The sequence below is a fragment of the Kwoniella europaea genome, chromosome 1, assembly GCF_036810445.1.
Source record: "Kwoniella europaea PYCC6329 chromosome 1, complete sequence".
In the NCBI taxonomy this organism is placed as follows: domain Eukaryota; kingdom Fungi; phylum Basidiomycota; class Tremellomycetes; order Tremellales; family Cryptococcaceae; genus Kwoniella; species Kwoniella europaea.
This window is the reverse complement of record NC_089487.1, coordinates 9813000-9828987: the sequence shown is the minus strand read 5'-3', so window position 1 is coordinate 9828987 and position 15988 is coordinate 9813000. Positions and strand designations below refer to the sequence as shown.

At 43.0% G+C, this 15988-nt stretch overlaps 6 protein-coding genes across 6 annotated transcripts; 2 read left to right on the top strand and 4 right to left on the bottom strand.

Moving 5' to 3' along the window:
• Positions 1-112: 112 nt before the first annotated feature.
• Positions 113-2805, bottom strand: V865_003743 (uncharacterized protein; the record flags this gene model as incomplete). The annotated part of the gene is made up of 14 exons (XM_066227532.1): positions 113-241; positions 327-408; positions 475-608; positions 689-911; positions 1011-1156; positions 1237-1316; positions 1375-1607; positions 1686-1789; positions 1875-1953; positions 2020-2057; positions 2121-2191; positions 2249-2340; positions 2482-2541; positions 2663-2805. The coding sequence occupies 14 exons, from the start codon at positions 2803-2805 to the stop codon at positions 113-115; spliced, it is 1614 nt and encodes a 537-aa protein (XP_066083629.1).
• A 587-nt stretch (positions 2806-3392) lies between these two features.
• On the bottom strand, positions 3393-5498 carry V865_003742 (uncharacterized protein; the record flags this gene model as incomplete). The annotated part of the gene is made up of 10 exons (XM_066227531.1): positions 3393-3449; positions 3554-3643; positions 3697-3771; positions 3832-3903; positions 3971-4347; positions 4471-4752; positions 4842-4985; positions 5058-5157; positions 5231-5298; positions 5402-5498. The coding sequence occupies 10 exons, from the start codon at positions 5496-5498 to the stop codon at positions 3393-3395; spliced, it is 1362 nt and encodes a 453-aa protein (XP_066083628.1).
• A 430-nt stretch (positions 5499-5928) lies between these two features.
• V865_003741 (uncharacterized protein) lies at positions 5929-8383 on the bottom strand (the record flags this gene model as incomplete). The annotated part of the gene is made up of 12 exons (XM_066227530.1): positions 5929-6000; positions 6092-6187; positions 6265-6339; positions 6412-6483; positions 6558-6949; positions 7004-7069; positions 7137-7218; positions 7300-7526; positions 7605-7781; positions 7897-8053; positions 8152-8225; positions 8299-8383. The coding sequence occupies 12 exons, from the start codon at positions 8381-8383 to the stop codon at positions 5929-5931; spliced, it is 1575 nt and encodes a 524-aa protein (XP_066083627.1).
• Positions 8384-9229: 846 nt separating this feature from the next.
• Positions 9230-10345, bottom strand: V865_003740 (uncharacterized protein; the record flags this gene model as incomplete). Its single annotated transcript, XM_066227529.1, has 3 exons — positions 9230-9625; positions 9775-10117; positions 10251-10345. The coding sequence occupies 3 exons, from the start codon at positions 10343-10345 to the stop codon at positions 9230-9232; spliced, it is 834 nt and encodes a 277-aa protein (XP_066083626.1).
• Positions 10346-11016: 671 nt separating this feature from the next.
• On the top strand, positions 11017-12173 carry V865_003739 (uncharacterized protein; the record flags this gene model as incomplete). The annotated part of the gene is made up of 6 exons (XM_066227528.1): positions 11017-11052; positions 11126-11172; positions 11244-11283; positions 11337-11419; positions 11503-11730; positions 11987-12173. The coding sequence occupies 6 exons, from the start codon at positions 11017-11019 to the stop codon at positions 12171-12173; spliced, it is 621 nt and encodes a 206-aa protein (XP_066083625.1).
• Positions 12174-13667: 1494 nt separating this feature from the next.
• On the top strand, positions 13668-15559 carry V865_003738 (mitogen-activated protein kinase HOG1; the record flags this gene model as incomplete). The annotated part of the gene is made up of 10 exons (XM_066227527.1): positions 13668-13703; positions 13868-13935; positions 14030-14159; positions 14269-14312; positions 14380-14569; positions 14656-14770; positions 14837-14908; positions 14981-15060; positions 15124-15403; positions 15477-15559. The coding sequence occupies 10 exons, from the start codon at positions 13668-13670 to the stop codon at positions 15557-15559; spliced, it is 1098 nt and encodes a 365-aa protein (XP_066083624.1).
• Positions 15560-15988: the final 429 nt, after the last annotated feature.

Below are 15988 nucleotides of genomic sequence, written 5' to 3'. Positions count from 1 at the left end.
GAATACATGAATTCTTCTTTCTTTCTCTCCCCACTCATAACTTGTACCTTATACGAGAATGATAAAAGCTTTGTTGAAAACTTTTGTTCTGGGTGTGGTTTTGGACCTCGACTTAGAGTTCAGGTTCGATGGCTGCTTTTTGTTCGGTAGATAAATTAGATTTAGGTCCATCGTAGTACCTCCTTCCTGCTGCAAAGTACCATACGAGCGAGAGAGCCATGACTGCTCCGGTGATTGGGGCCTAACATGATGTCGCAAAGGATATGTTAGCAATGATCCGGCAATCGAAATTGACCGAATCGATCATGATATGCTGGAGAACTCACAGAATAGTTGAAAGTGTCCCATGTAAGTGGCCAGGAAGCTGGGAAAGCCAAAATGGTAACTTCGAACAAAGTCCATACGACCCTGTAAAGCCATCGTCAATACTATATATTATTACACTGCATTACCACTTGGGTGATAATCACTCACATGATGATATTGACGTAGAGACCCCAACCTCTCATGTAGAATGGTCCAGGCGTGAAATTGACTTCTTCATGACCGTCAAAGATCCTCCTGCAGATGACTGGAATGATGTATGACAAATCTAGTGCTACTGCACACTATTCCAGCACACGATGCCAAAAGTCAGCTTACATTGTTTCTCCCTAAGTCACACCTTTGAGAGAGGATGACAACTTACCATCGAGAAGATGGCATTGACAGCAGTCAAACTTGCAAAAGCCAATACACCCATCAAAACACTAATAGCCACTACGACCCAAACGGCGATAACGGGAGTTCTGGTAGTTTGGTTCATCCTGCCGAATAAACCTCTATCGGGGAATGCCCCGTCTCTGGAAAAGGCAAATACAGTTCGAGAGTTGGCTTGAAGGGCGGTTTGAACGGTGAATGCTGCGATGAGGCTGTAGAGGATCGACAAATCAGCAATCACGCTTGTCAAAAGATAACGATAGTTAAGGGCGAAAGCTCTTTCGGTAATGGTGAGGAGAGAAGTAACTTACCAGACAAATGACCAGAGTACCATAGCACCCGCTTTACCCATTCTCAAATACATGATACCTAAAAAGGCATTTCCAGATGGACCAGGAAGTTCTGATACATCTCCAGCAGTGACACACAGTACGATGTTGAGGATCCATCCAATGGCCTGAGAATCACGCACGAAGTTTTGTCAATTAGCAAAATTCACTACCGTCAAACGAGTTTCTAGAAAAACCTGTCGCTTACACCGGTGTTGAGCACTGCAACGAAGATAGCCACAGGAGCTGCGATAGCTGCTCTGTGAACCTCCTCACTGATATGCGCGGCTATGTGGAGATATCATAGTTAGCAAGGGTATACACGGATTTCTTGAATCCGACTCGCCAGCATCATAATCCGTCATCGTCCATTGGACAGAGAGCAAACCCATCAGAACTGCCAGTCCATTCGAAGGCCAACCTGTACCATTGATGGTCTCAGTGAAGATATAACTTCCAGGATGCATCTCGGATCTGGGTGTGCAAGCCAACAAGGTGATGATGATGATTATAGCTGAACCGATATTGATGAATACGAAATATCGGGTGAGTCTCGCTAATCCGGCGGTGGGCAATGAGCTGTGATAGTGCAAAACTGAATTAGTATGGCTGGAACTACTGTAACAGGAAGGGAGTCATTGAGAATTTATCACTCACTTGAGTAATCCGTGCATCACGAGCAGACCACAGAATAATAAGAATTGATGCCATACTTCAATAACGTATGTTTCTCTGCATATTACCACAGCACCAAGAATCATCTGGATGAGGTTAATAATATCATTCAGTTATTTATTCTTCTCGTACAATTCACGTTTGGGCAGGTAATGAGTAGACAGGACTTACTCCTGATAGACCCCACTCGGTGGAAGCCACACCAGCAACTTGACCGAGAATATTCAAATAACCCGTTACCCAACCGACACTGATACCAAACACCGGGTCGTCAGCTTATGATCCGAAGGACGATAAGGGATGTGGTCACACTCACATGGGTCTGTATGTCCTAGGTACCAAAGCTGCTGAGGCCTTTCTCATCACGTACGTCAGTTGGATCATTGTCTTAGGAGGGGAAGTGAGGGGATGACTTACAGTGTACAATCCACCGGCAGTAGGATAGGCAGAGACGATCTCAGCGATGGAAGCTCCCAAACTGATGTTCACTATAACCAAAGCAGATTAGCGAGGTCGAGATGATTCTTACTGCGCTGCATACTCACTGATAGATCCCGCCAGCCAACACCAGACTACTGATGCTACACCACCGTACGTGAGGGGTGTAGTGAAAGTAGTAGCGATAGATGCCGTCATACTGCGACCAATTATGCAAATTAGTTCACATTTCGATCTTTCCTTCTCCTAAAGCCGGTCCAACATACCCCATGATACTGCAAAACAAACATTATCAGCAATTGCTAGGTATAGTTGAAGAGGTCGGATAAGCCTAACTCACCTCATAGCGAAACTGAAGGTTTCTAAATTGCCAAACTCCCTCATAAACTCAGATTTATACCTATCAACGTATACTACATTAGCCTGGACCACCAACCATCTTCAAAAACTTGTATTTGAGACAAGCGAATGAAGGGGGAAGAAGGGATTGATTATATAACGTATCGCATGACTTGACTTACCCCAGTTTAGCCAACAAGACCTCATCATCCACACTACCTTTACCCAACGCAGCACCATTATTACCTTCCATTGGTGTTACTGCGCCGCTCAGCTGAGGAAGGGGTGTATCCCCTCCATCGCCATATTTCTCTGCATCCGACATTTTTAATGCTGGTGTTGGAGCTTTTGCTTTATGACCGGTACTTCGAAAATGGTAGATAGTTATGTTCTTATAGTATGATTGTCTCTATTTCTACTGGTTATAGATTGGAGGATAATGGATTACCTTGAACCGATATAAGTACAAGAGAGGGCACGCACACAAGGAGAAGTGAAATGAGATATGTTATGATAAGATGAGATTCAGAGATAATTCCTAATCTCGCTTGAGCCTCTTCCATTCTTTTTTACCTTCAAACTCATTTCGATGGCATCACAGCTACGCTAGTGACCTGACTCCAATATTCTAACATTTTTTTTTCCCAAAGCACGCACGCGACTTTCAATTACCTTGACTAGCCTTTTTATCCTATCAGATCAAAGGACCCCGTCCCGTTTTCCCTGAAGGTATGTTGCAGCCGGGTGTTCCTGGATGGTTTCGAAGATCTGTGCACGTGCATGTCATCAAGCGTCATAACGTTTACAGCAAGAACGTATGAAATAAGGTTGATATGTAGCTAAGTGTGATGAGATCTACAAGATAGGTGAGTAATGTTGAATAAAGGGAGAAGAAGGGGTGAATTGTAGGAGCTAACTCATCCCTATGAGCAGGTCTTCTAACAACGTCTGAATGAAAGATGTATTTAACTAAAAGACATGTTACAGATCTATCAGCAAAGTGATAGCGACATATGTTTAGACAGTCCCCTGCCGAGGCTGTAGAATCGCATGGATCCAACGCTCGTACTCACAGGTATCAGCGTCCCATTATGCATGATTGTAGGGTTTAATTGTCCATCGATGGTCTCCCACTCGGAAGGCGGAAGTATACGATCGTTCCACTGTACCCATAAGATAAGCTACTCAATCGAATCAGGATATAAAAGATACTAACTATAGCGATGTGACGATGTCCCAAAGCTTGGCTTAAGACTTGATAATCTCTCAAGAACGCATCTGGGATAAAAAGCTACTGACACACCCATCTGAGCGAGCAACTCCTGCAGTCGGATCTAGTCGAGGGACTCACCTCAATGACGATCCCACCTTCCGGCATCCACATCTGATGGGTCAACCCATTTCCATGTATCCCAATAATAATCTATCATCAAGTATAATCAGTATGTCTCATTTGATTTCAAATTGATGGACAAGTGGTTAAAGCTCACATCAGCGCCTTTGACAGCTTTCACCTGGTTTCTGAATCCCATCTCCGATAAATGTGGTACCCCCACTTCAGCTTTCCCATCTTTCTTCAAATTTCTCAACACCTCTAGTAAACCGGTATGATCGTCATCGCTAAGCTTGCGATCCGTCTCTTGCCTATCGAGATAAACGATCTTGGGAATGACATCCAAAGCTTTTCCTACCTTGGCACGAACTGGTGGTTGCGACAGGTGAAGGTTTCTCAAGAGTTTCTGTCGGTAGGGCGCGAAGAATGGTGGAGGAGGGGAAGGAAGTTCTTCGAAGATAGGAAGGGACATTTTGTTCCACTCGTTGGCTATTGGATTATGTCGATGAGAGGCATATCGATCGACAATCACCACTATAATTGAGTCCAGCGAGATATCAATCCATCAGTCGTCAATCTCTGAACTTCGGTAGTAAGAGGATACGCGTCAAAGACTGGAAAGGGATTAGATAGCGATTCGAATCTGACGATACTCACCTTTCTCAAACCCTATCCAATCCCTCGAAACACTCCACCGCTCCCACTGATCTTTCTCTACCAGATACTTCCCGAAGATTGCTCTGATCATACCTTCGTTTATCCCATAACCATCTTTCCAATTCCCTTCCCACGGAATCATCAATCGTGGTAAATCTTCCTCCAAGATGTCATTTGATAATGCGAGAGAAGCGATACCACCCAATAAAGCTTCTGCAGCTAGATGGTAGAACCAATTGAGGTATGACCAATTCCATTGATCCGCACCGTCGTTCAGGAATACTGAATTGATCATCATGGTCAGTTGAGCTTCTGATATCTAGGATCTAGAGATGATGATAGGGTCAGAGAGGAGGACTTGCTGGTTTGACCATTGAAGTATCGAATCTGCCCCAAATTCCCGTTCATAAGTTCCTCTTGAGCCGATAAAGACTGAGTTATGATATCATGAGGACCTGATATGATCTTATCTTTATCTGGGAGGGGTACGTCCATCACATCCTCCCGGAAAGCATCTGTATAACAAAACGTTCAGTTTTGTATCCAGTCGGTCTACAGTATCGGGTGTGGGAGGGTGTATCACTCACAAAAAGTACCATTCCTATACCATAACTCTTCAAAGACGTAAAAACCAGGTAGACCACCTACCAACTGGGTAGGTTTATCTAATCTTATCTCATTTACCACCTAGAATAATAGATAGTGAATTCGATCGGGGGTGTCAGTGCTTGATCAAGTTCATGTTAAGAAGTCGACTTACATTTCGGTCGAATTGGAATATTCCTTGTGCGTACAGATATGTCGATATCAAGAAAAGAAATATACAACCTATTCATCCCAATCCGTTCATCAGAGGTACATAACGTTAGCTCATACTTGCATAGGTCATACTAAGCATCTTGGCATAGTTATTAGGAAAAGTGTGACTCACCCGATATGATAAGTACATTGGTGTTCCTCCGCTTTGACTTGAACTTCTCCCAACTTCCGTTACTTGACTGTGGGTTTACCCAATTTGACCAAGACATCGTAGCATGGGGTGGTGAGCAGTGATGTTCCCTGTATCAACATGTGCGAGTCAAGATGAGAGAGGGATTGCAGAGGTAAACAGTACCTGTCAATGACTCCATATGCATAGGCATGGTCAACGGCATTGGTGTGACTATGGACCTATGCCCGTTTGACCTTTGGAATTCAACCTAGTGTGTATGTATATGTGTTTGTGTTTCATCAGGTCTGTGTTTAGTTGTTTGACTATAAACAACGAACAGAGTGGGGATCCTTTAATTCTACTGTAACATGGACCACCATCACCAACAACGTTTCACATGTCTGAAATCCTCAGATTCCTGCGCATCAGCTTATCATTGAAAAAATACAGTCACCATGCATCCCATACAATATCGATGATATGATAATATGTCAAGTACAGTATGTGCCCCCGCGATCTCACTATCACTATAATACAACGTCAACATGATAATTCGTTAATTTAAGGTACAGCAGATCTTCTATGAATCCTTGACTTAACTGGAAAATAGAGAAACGATTCACTCCATCAGCTCCCTTCCATTTGCCTACAGTGCCGTAAAGATTAGATTGTGGGGTGATTCAAACTCACAGTTATATTTTGATCGTTCGCTTCGTCCGGATGTGTTGCGAGTAATTTACCAGGTTCGTTCTTCCATTCCTGTCTTGTGTATATCCGGCTATTCAGCTGTTACAAGAAATTCCTCCGATCAGCCTTGATTATTTCCCCTAAACTAGGTAGAACATCAGGCGGACGTAACTTACAATGGCTATATGATCGTGTCCTACTACTTGAGCTATCAATTGATAATCTCTCAAAAACACTCCTGGAGGGAATATCTTTCAGGTGAATATCGACTATTAGCTTTCTGTCCATCGCTAAATGAAGATCAGAAAAAGGGTCACACTCACTTCGATCACAACCCCCCCTGGAGCCATCCACATCTGATGAGTCAATCCATTCCCATGTACACCGATAATAATCTATCCAAAACCCATCGTCAACATCGATCAATTCAATCTCGTTCTCAATCAGTATAGGCAAATCGTAAACTCACATCAGCATCGGCAAACAACCTTATCTGATCCTGATATTTCATTTCCTCCAATTTACCCACTACACAATTCGCCACACCTTTCTTCGTTAACTGACCCAACACCTCTAACAGCCCCTCGTGATCATCCCGTAGCAATGTTCGAGAGGATGATTGTCTATCCACATACACGATCTTGGGTATATGATGTATAGCCGTTCCTGCTTTTGATCGATGAAGACTTTGGATATCCATATAATTCAGGAACTTAACTCGATAAGGTGAGAATATAGAATCGACTTCTAATGAAGATGAGGAAGTGGAAGGGAGCAGGTTGAATATATCCAGAGCCATTTTGTTCCATTGAATAGCTTGGGGGTTGTGCATTTGTGAAGACCACCGATCGACTATGACCACTAAACATAGCATCAACCTTGGTTTCGTGAATTGATGGATCAAGGTGAACTCACCTCTCTCAAAGCCTATCCAGTTATCGTCAAGAGTAGTCTCGTTCCATTTTCGACTATCAACAAAATCTGGCAATTCATCCTACAATTCAGTACATCTGCAGTTGTGCAATACGATGCGATCGAAACAACTTACGATGATGGAACAGTCCACTGACTATAGGTTCATTTAATCCATATTGATCTTTCCACTCTTCTTCCCACGGAACAACTAACCACTGTTTATCGATCATCTCTCGATCTACATCATACCCATACTCATGTTTTATATCACCACGTAACGATTGTTGTTGATCAACATCTTTCTCTTCTTGTAATATGGATGGGGGTCCATCTCTATGTCGAGTGATATCCAAAGATGCTATTCCTCCTAATAACGATTCAGCAAGGAAATGATAATGGTGAAATTCCCAATTGAACCGTTTGGCTATTCTTGATCTTCGATTCAGACCGTCTTCCCCTATCAAAGGATCCAATGGATTATCGAGAGGTACAGAATATGATGGAACACCAATGTTCATCCATACTGTTATCATTATCAAGGCAGTCAGGCAAAAATTCAAATTAACAAGAGTTTCCTTCAAACAAAAACAGCAATACTCACTTGTCTCATCCAGATAACATCTTATTACCTCCCTCCGCTGTTTATGAGGCTTACGGTGTTTACTTGATTGAAGATCAGGCCATTCAGATAAAGGTCTGATACGTATAGGGTTTGATCCACTCGATATAGCGGTCAAGGGTGGTAAGGTGATTTGATCAGGTTGATCCGTAAAAATATCTAAGTTAACGTCAAGTCAATCAGTCAGACCTCGGATACTCAAAATGGTTGTGACGATGAGATTATTCCTTTGGGTTTCTTGGCTCAAGCAGAATAGTGCGTTTGAATCACTCACAGAACTCTCCAGATTTATACCAGATCTTATCAAAGACGTAAAAACCCGGTACCCCACCTACGATCCTACCTTCACCGTGACATCTACTCTGAGGCCATGTATTTGTATTTGTATCTGAGTGATAGTCGTAGATGATTTCGAGATTGAGGTGTTGAGACTACTTATGATTGAGGAGCGGGATTGCATAAGTATTGTAATTCAAGGATAATAAAGGATGATAACATGATATAACAGGCAAATGAGAGATCGACTCACGTCAACACCTATCTGTGTCAGATCATACCCGCTCCAATAAAACAATGTCGTGACACCTAGAAATACAAGTATACCTAACAAAAACATGATACATCAGTATATCAAATGGAACGAGAGACGAAAGTAGGTGATCCTACTATCACTCACACCAGATCACACTCCTTAAAGTGAAAAAACCTTTCCTTCTTATATGATCGAAATTACCCAGATATGAATAATGATATTTATGCATCCTATACTCCCATCTATCCGTGTATCGTGTACCAAATATACCGGCGTGCCCTTATGTTCTATGTTCTATGTTCTATGTTCTTAATATTCTAGTTTCTGTTTCTGTGATCTAAGCTCTATACTCGTCCATCGGGAGGTTGATCCCTTGTTGTCGCTGAGATACCTATGGCAAAATCACTAGCTAATCACTTTGTTTCTCGTTGGCTCTGATTTGGTCCATCCAAGTCAATATAATCGAGACAAGATGTAGATGTCGCAAGATCAGGAAATCATAATTCGGAATCTACGATAGGAATGCAATTCCATTGTCTAATTAAGACAAGACAGACCGATTATGAAAGCTACCCTTTGGTGGTGGTGGTGTACCAAGTACCAAGTGAATTGTCATGATTAGACGCCGTGCTTCCAAAAAGACAAAAGAGGAGGGGAACCGCGGATAACTTAAGATAAACATACACCGCAGCACACCACACAAAGGAATCCCCTTTCCCTTTTCCCCTTGTCCCTGGACCTCTTTGAAATGAATCACCCGTGCGGTGTTCCTGAAAAGACGACCCAGGCGGATGGGATACCCGTTGCATAGCTATGCTCGCCTCCATGAAACCCAGATGGACCTACATCTACATCTACATCTACATCTACATCTACATCTACATACAATGCATACAATGCATATAAACTATCTACTTCATACTGGATTTCTACACCTGTTTATTCGAGTGACCAACTACAATAGATCAGATCACCCAGACTGACTGCTTTGACTCGAGCCACATGAACCGAACACATTTTACTGACACTTCTAAGCCTAACCATACAAATCAAGCTGCAAACTGTAAATCCCATACTATTCTTTCAATCTAGTTCCCAACACACCCAAACAAACATCGGGCAACTCCGTCCCCATCTCCTCCTCGTCATCCTGGTATTTCGTGATATTCCACCTATCTTCCATAGCTCCCTGACATGGCATGGCAATCATCACTCCCACCACCACATCCTCCCCTACGTCCGGTACGCTGAACACAGGTTTCTGCGTGGGTATCAACATCGAGGTCGGTCGATGGGTCAGACCAGGTCTTTGTGATGTGTTGGTGGTGGTTGTGATGGGTGTCAAGCCTCGAGACGACCATAGTGATCTAAAGTAACTTCCGGGCGTGAGAGGTGGGGGCATGTTGATAGGTGGCTGGATGATTGGTGGGACTGTGGGGTCGGAGGTTGTATAGTGTAGGATTGAGAGGGGCTATATGCGTAAAGTAGGTAGAATAGGAAAGATCAGTATCGTATATATCGGATGTTCTGAATGATGCAATTTCTCCTCTATTTCCTATACCATCACCGATGCCATTCTCCCCTAGCACCCACTTCGAGCCAGTATGAGTCCACACTTACAGTCAATTCATCCCATCCTTCTTTGTCTACCACCCCATCTCTTTCATCCGATCCATCTTTCAAGCCAGCTTTCTCATCATCTCTCCACATCTCACTCTCCCACATGGTAGGCATCAACCCATGATTCTTCTCCTTCTTATTTCTCCCATTAGGCCGTCGGGGTATCAACCCCAGTGCAGCAGCCGCATCGGGGGGTAATGCCTCTCCACGTCTGAGAGCCTCTTCGACCCGCCTGTGAAATCGTCTTCGAAGGATGTACGCTCGAATCAAAAGACCGGAAGATATAAGACCGAGGACGAGGATGGTTATTAGGAATGTGAATAGGTAGAGGGTTGTGGAACCGCTATATCAAAACACATGAAAGATTGACTTAGCTTGCATGATCGACATGGATATGATGGTCAAATGGATAGAGATACAGATGAGAGATTATGCATCTTGTATCGCAAGATATGATAGCAAGACGGTGCACTCACCCCCCAGGATTAGTGTTATATATAGGAGAAGTCTCAGTCGATGTATTGCTCGTGGTCGTACTAGACGGGTCTTGACGGATAGCTAGAGTAGGCATATTGCTGAATTGACGATGACTTTGCCTCTCAGAAAGTTATACAAGTTAATTATCGTATCTCGGTCAACCGATCCGATCCAATCTTCGTTCTTTTCGTCTTACTCGTTGGTCGTTATCCAGAGCGTCCAGCGCCAAGTGATGTATGATATACCGACTGTCTAACCTGTAAGGGTTCGGTATACTAGTAACGATGGCGAATATGAACGTGAAGAAGAAGGAAAGGCGATGCTAGACGCTAAGGCTATATAGAAAAGAAGAGCTCGAAGTGAAATTGTCTACGTCGTATCATAATCATACACCGGGCACTGACACCCGATGGTCAAAGTGTAAGCTGAGTAATGATGGCCCCCGTTTCTTAGCTCAGGGTAAAACAAAAGTCTTAGCTTCCTGGTCTTGGTAGGTGTCGGCTTACACCGAGTCTCCCTCTGCCTTACGTAATAGTTGAACACAGGAAGACACGATTAATCTCGGCAACGGACAACGGACCAAGGACAACCAAAATAGAAAACAAAAGTGGAATCCACGAGAAATGCAATGTGAGATGACGAATGATATGTTGTTTGTTGACACGACATAGATATATTCAACAGCATTAATCCACCTCAGAACAATTGCTTGAGACCATCTCTACCTTTTGATCTACCTCCGCATCTAGTTGTCCACTCTTCAGCATGGCCTCAGTAAAGATATTCAGCTTAGCTGTCAAAGTACGTTATTTCCATATTGCAAGTGGAGGTCGTCCATTCCAATTATTGATACTGATATACATATACTGGATAGACCTTGGCCAAACCAATAGCGAACACGATAAAATCACAAGCTGCCCAGTAAGACCCCTTACCATCCCTTCTGGAAACACCGTGCAGCAGGTTATTGACTATGCTCTTATGGTTCACAGACACGACACGTTCAAAAATATCTGCATAGGTCTAGCGCAGGTGAGTTCGCTAACTTCGTATCGAAGGTAGAAAGTTTGCTGATAGTAACTTAGCGGATGCACCGTACGGAAGCCAGAATGAGAATGGGACTGTTAAATGCCGAATCAGGTCAGATAAAACCTTTGAATGATGCTAGGTGAGTTGACACTCCAAATAAAGATTGTCGTTGTCCAGGTTTGTGAGCGACGAATTACAGCTGATGTTTCTACTTGTGTGTAGGGCAATACAGAATGGCGCTACCACCCTTGCCGAAACGTTCTTGTTCTTAGTTGGTGCAGGTCTGATAGTAGGAGAATCATATAGGTCATCAAGGAAAGAGGAGAAGCGACGTGATGCCGTACAGGATAGATTAAATGATTTGGAGAATGAAGTAAAGAGGTTGAATGATGAGTTGGATGGGACGAAGGAAGGAGGTTGGAGGGAAGGTATAGGTGAGATAAGGGAGAGGTGAGTCGATTTCCGTCTATTGCTTCTCTATCCAATATCAGTACACATCGTATGAAGGACAAATAAATGGATTTGCTGTAATAGAAAAACGTGAGGGGCTAAGGGGACTCGACATTGGCATATGGTATTCAATGTTGGGCAGACTTTATTAGGACTTAGGAGCTGCCGCATCTAAACATTCCTTGCATGGCACAGTCTAGGAATGACGGTTGACATATCAAACGATTGCTGATCACCTTTCTTTACCTATCTTCAGGAGCGAGAATATCGAACGTATACTAGATACCATAGTGAACAACGGCCTGAAAGCGGGATGGATATCGTTAGGACACAAAGAACAAGGGGAGATATTACCTCTGTTGGAAGCATCGAGAGCGGAAGAAGGGCTGAGCAGCTCGGCATTCCATATACAGGGTCGGGACAGTGGCATTCCGGAGCAGTAGTAGTAGTCTTCGGGTATAGGTGGTATGAAATAAAAATGAAGATGGATTTTAGGTGTTAGTAGGGAAGGAATATCATTCAGTATAATTATAGCATAGCATCGCATGTCACGTATTATCACGTTCGAGAAGCGGTCAGTTCAATCACACACATATTGATCGTGGCAACCGAAAATCTGAATCTCCTCCATTACCACCGACTCTGGATCCTTCTTGGCCATGAACCCACCGCTGTTAGCACTACAGTATGTCCTGTGCATACCACCATGTCATTCATCGACATCGACGAAGATGTTGACCGTCACTCTTGCTACATCCGGGGTCCCTCTCGATACAATACGCCACTGACGTGGTTTTTCTTTTTTGCAAAAGTAAAAACGGGAGATTTGAAAACTGGTGCCACACTGAGCTCAAACGCCGAAACCAGTTACCAACTCATTCGGGCCCATTAGGGAATTAGGGAATTTTTTGTAATGGGATGAAATACAAACTGTATCTTGGGAATCGATTCTTGTATCTGCTAATAGGGGAAGGGTTATTCGGTTCATACACTCACACACTCACCGCATGTACTCGTAGGAAGTAACTCAGGGTAAAAACATATTCACTCTGCTCTGGAACACCAGCAGTGCCAGTTGAACACCTCGTAGGTAGATAGATATCTCACCATCACCATCATACAGCACTGTCACTGACACTGTCACATCTCGCCTTGCAATCGCATTTGGATAGTTACACCCACAGTCAAACAGACTTAGACCCACCTGTCCCACCTTGTACTGGGACTGCATCTTATACTGAGTGAGTCAACTCATTCACCACGCCTTTTTCTTTTACACACCTACCTACCTCCTTTTTACAAGACTGTCTGTTTGTCACATCTACAAACGATCAAATCCTTTGATCTCACTCTCACATTGATAACTTGTTAAATCATGTTTATTCTCTTTCATCCCATCAGTTTCGCTGGATCATAATACAGAACTGACGAGGATAGGAGCAATCTCAAACTAACATATCCTACGCACAGATCATTCACTCATACCAAATCATTCCATTCCCTTACGCCTGAACCCGATCGAATCTCAATTCCAGCTCAGCTCAGCTCGACCCGTCCCATCATCACCCTCTCTTCCGTCTCCCACGTATAGAACCTGGATAAGATATCAAGCAGGACATCCACGGATTGACAATTCATAGAATAGCTTCCAATCCCCTGTTAGAAGTACAATTAGTCCTAGGTGATTGTGGTTATCCCGCTTTACTCCCGTTTTTTTCCATCAATCAATCAAACCTTCCTTACGTCTCATACATAGGTGCGTATCTACCTACATCATACCCTATTTCAACACCTCCTCTCTCTGTTGTTCTTGATAGATGAGCTGATTTCGTTTCTTCACATTCATTACCTTATCCTTATCATCAACGATTTTCACGTTTCTCATATCCCACCTTTACCGGTTAACAGAAATCGCATAGAAGAAATAACATTACACGATGGCCGATTTTGTTAAATTATCCATTTTCGGTACTGTAAGTAAACCCGTTCTCACCCTCATCCTCATCCTCATCCTCATCCTCATCCTCATCCTCATCAGTATCATTTCATGTTATGCGTGGTGCATGAATGGTTATGTCCTCAAATTCCGGTGTGACGTGAGTAAGTGTAAGAAGCTGATATAGTGGCAAATATATAGGTATTCGAAGTGACCACTCGTTATGTCGACTTGCAACCTGTCGGTATGGGTGCTTTCGGTCTCGTTTGGTGGGTTGAATATTTTGATAGTGAAATCAGAATAAATGCTTATCCATCTTTTACCATAATTCACCTCAAAACTCCATGATACACGCGTTTACAGTTCCGCCAAAGATCAACTCTCAGGTACTTCAGTGGCCATCAAGAAAATCATGAAGCCCTTCTCTACGCCCGTGTTGAGTAAGAGGACTTATAGAGAATTGAAATTGCTCAAACATTTGAGACATGAGAACGTGAGTTGAACTATCAATCGAAAATTTCTCCTCCCGACCACAATGACTTATACTTCGTGATGCAATGCGCCTACATACTTGTATACTGATATGTCGTGCTCCTGCTCAGATCATCTCATTGAGTGATATCTTTATCTCCCCTCTCGAAGACATGTAAGTTCAACTTTACTTCTTTACTGCGTTCACCCGATGAACAATTAAACTGACAACTCACTTGCAGCTACTTCGTCACCGAACTCCTTGGTACCGATTTACATCGATTACTCACCTCTCGACCGCTCGAAAAGCAATTCATCCAATACTTCTTATACCAGATCCTCCGTGGTCTGAAATACGTTCATTCGGCTGGTGTAGTTCACAGAGATTTGAAACCTTCGAACATCCTTGTTAATGAGAACTGTGATTTGAAGGTGAGCTCGACAGACCCTATAGATATTATACCATTCTCCATCGTACAGTGTAAGGTCAGTCTTCTGACAACACATCTTGTGCGCAGATTTGTGATTTCGGTCTCGCCCGTATCCAAGATCCCCAAATGACAGGTTACGTATCGACTCGATACTACCGAGCACCAGAGATCATGTTGACATGGCAAAAGTATGATGTTGCTGGTGAGTTGGAACAAGTCGGTAGCCGAGGTAAATGAATTGTCAGCTGATTTTGACCTCGTTGAATAGTCGATATCTGGAGTACGGGTTGTATCTTTGCTGAGATGTTGGAAGGAAAACCATTGTTCCCTGGAAAAGATCGTCAGTCATTCCAGCTCGATAAATTGTGATTGTTTCCTGAATCCAACAGCTGATCCTCATTCCTGTGCTTAGATGTCAACCAATTCTCCATTATCACCGAATTACTTGGTACCCCTCCTGACGATGTTATCCAAACTATCGCCTCTGAGAACGTGAGTTCTATCCATGACGAGCGTGGATCCTCTTCCAACTAATAATACCTATTATCTTTTCAGACTCTCCGATTCGTACAATCCTTACCAAAGAGAGAAAAAGTACCATTCGCTACCAAATTCCCCAATGCCGATCCCCTCTCTCTCGACCTATTAGAAAAGATGCTTGTATTCGACCCTCGAACACGTATTTCAGCTGCCGAGGGTTTATCCCATGAATACCTCGCTCCATACCATGATCCAACCGATGAACCTACCGCCGCCGAAGTGTTCGATTGGTCGTTCAACGATGCTGATCTGCCTGTGGATACCTGGAAGGTCATGATGTATTCTGAGATCTTGGGTGAGTTTCAGCTGTCGGTCGCTTAGCCTTCGTGGGATGTATAGCTGAACTCCTAATTTGTACGATATAATAGATTTCCACAATTTGGGTGATATCTCGCAAAACGAAGCTGAAGGTCCGGTAGTTGGTGAAGTACCTCCTGCACCTGCCTCATAAGTGACAAGTGGATTATGGTAGAATAGAGAGTCACTAAGCTGCACGAGAGGATGAGTAGTGGCATAGAGGTATTGCACCTTTTTTACGGATCTCGAAATTTTCACAATAACACCAAAACTCAATATCGTATCAAAAGCATCGTTTCCCCACCCAAGATCGATTTCATCTCTTTTAGAAATAAATGTGGTTTGTGTTTTTCCTCTTTCTCTTTCTTTTTCTCAGGTATCATCTTCATCATGATTGTTTATACATTTTCCTAATTTTCGGGATAAAAATCAAGAAAGAATTCTTCCTCTTCCTCATCCATCTCATATATAAAGTGTAGTAATTATTCAATTTCAATCTCATCTTAGATTTTTCTACAATGTTCAATTTGATACGTTCTACGTTTTTACTATTATATACAAAGTACAAAATACAAATTTACAA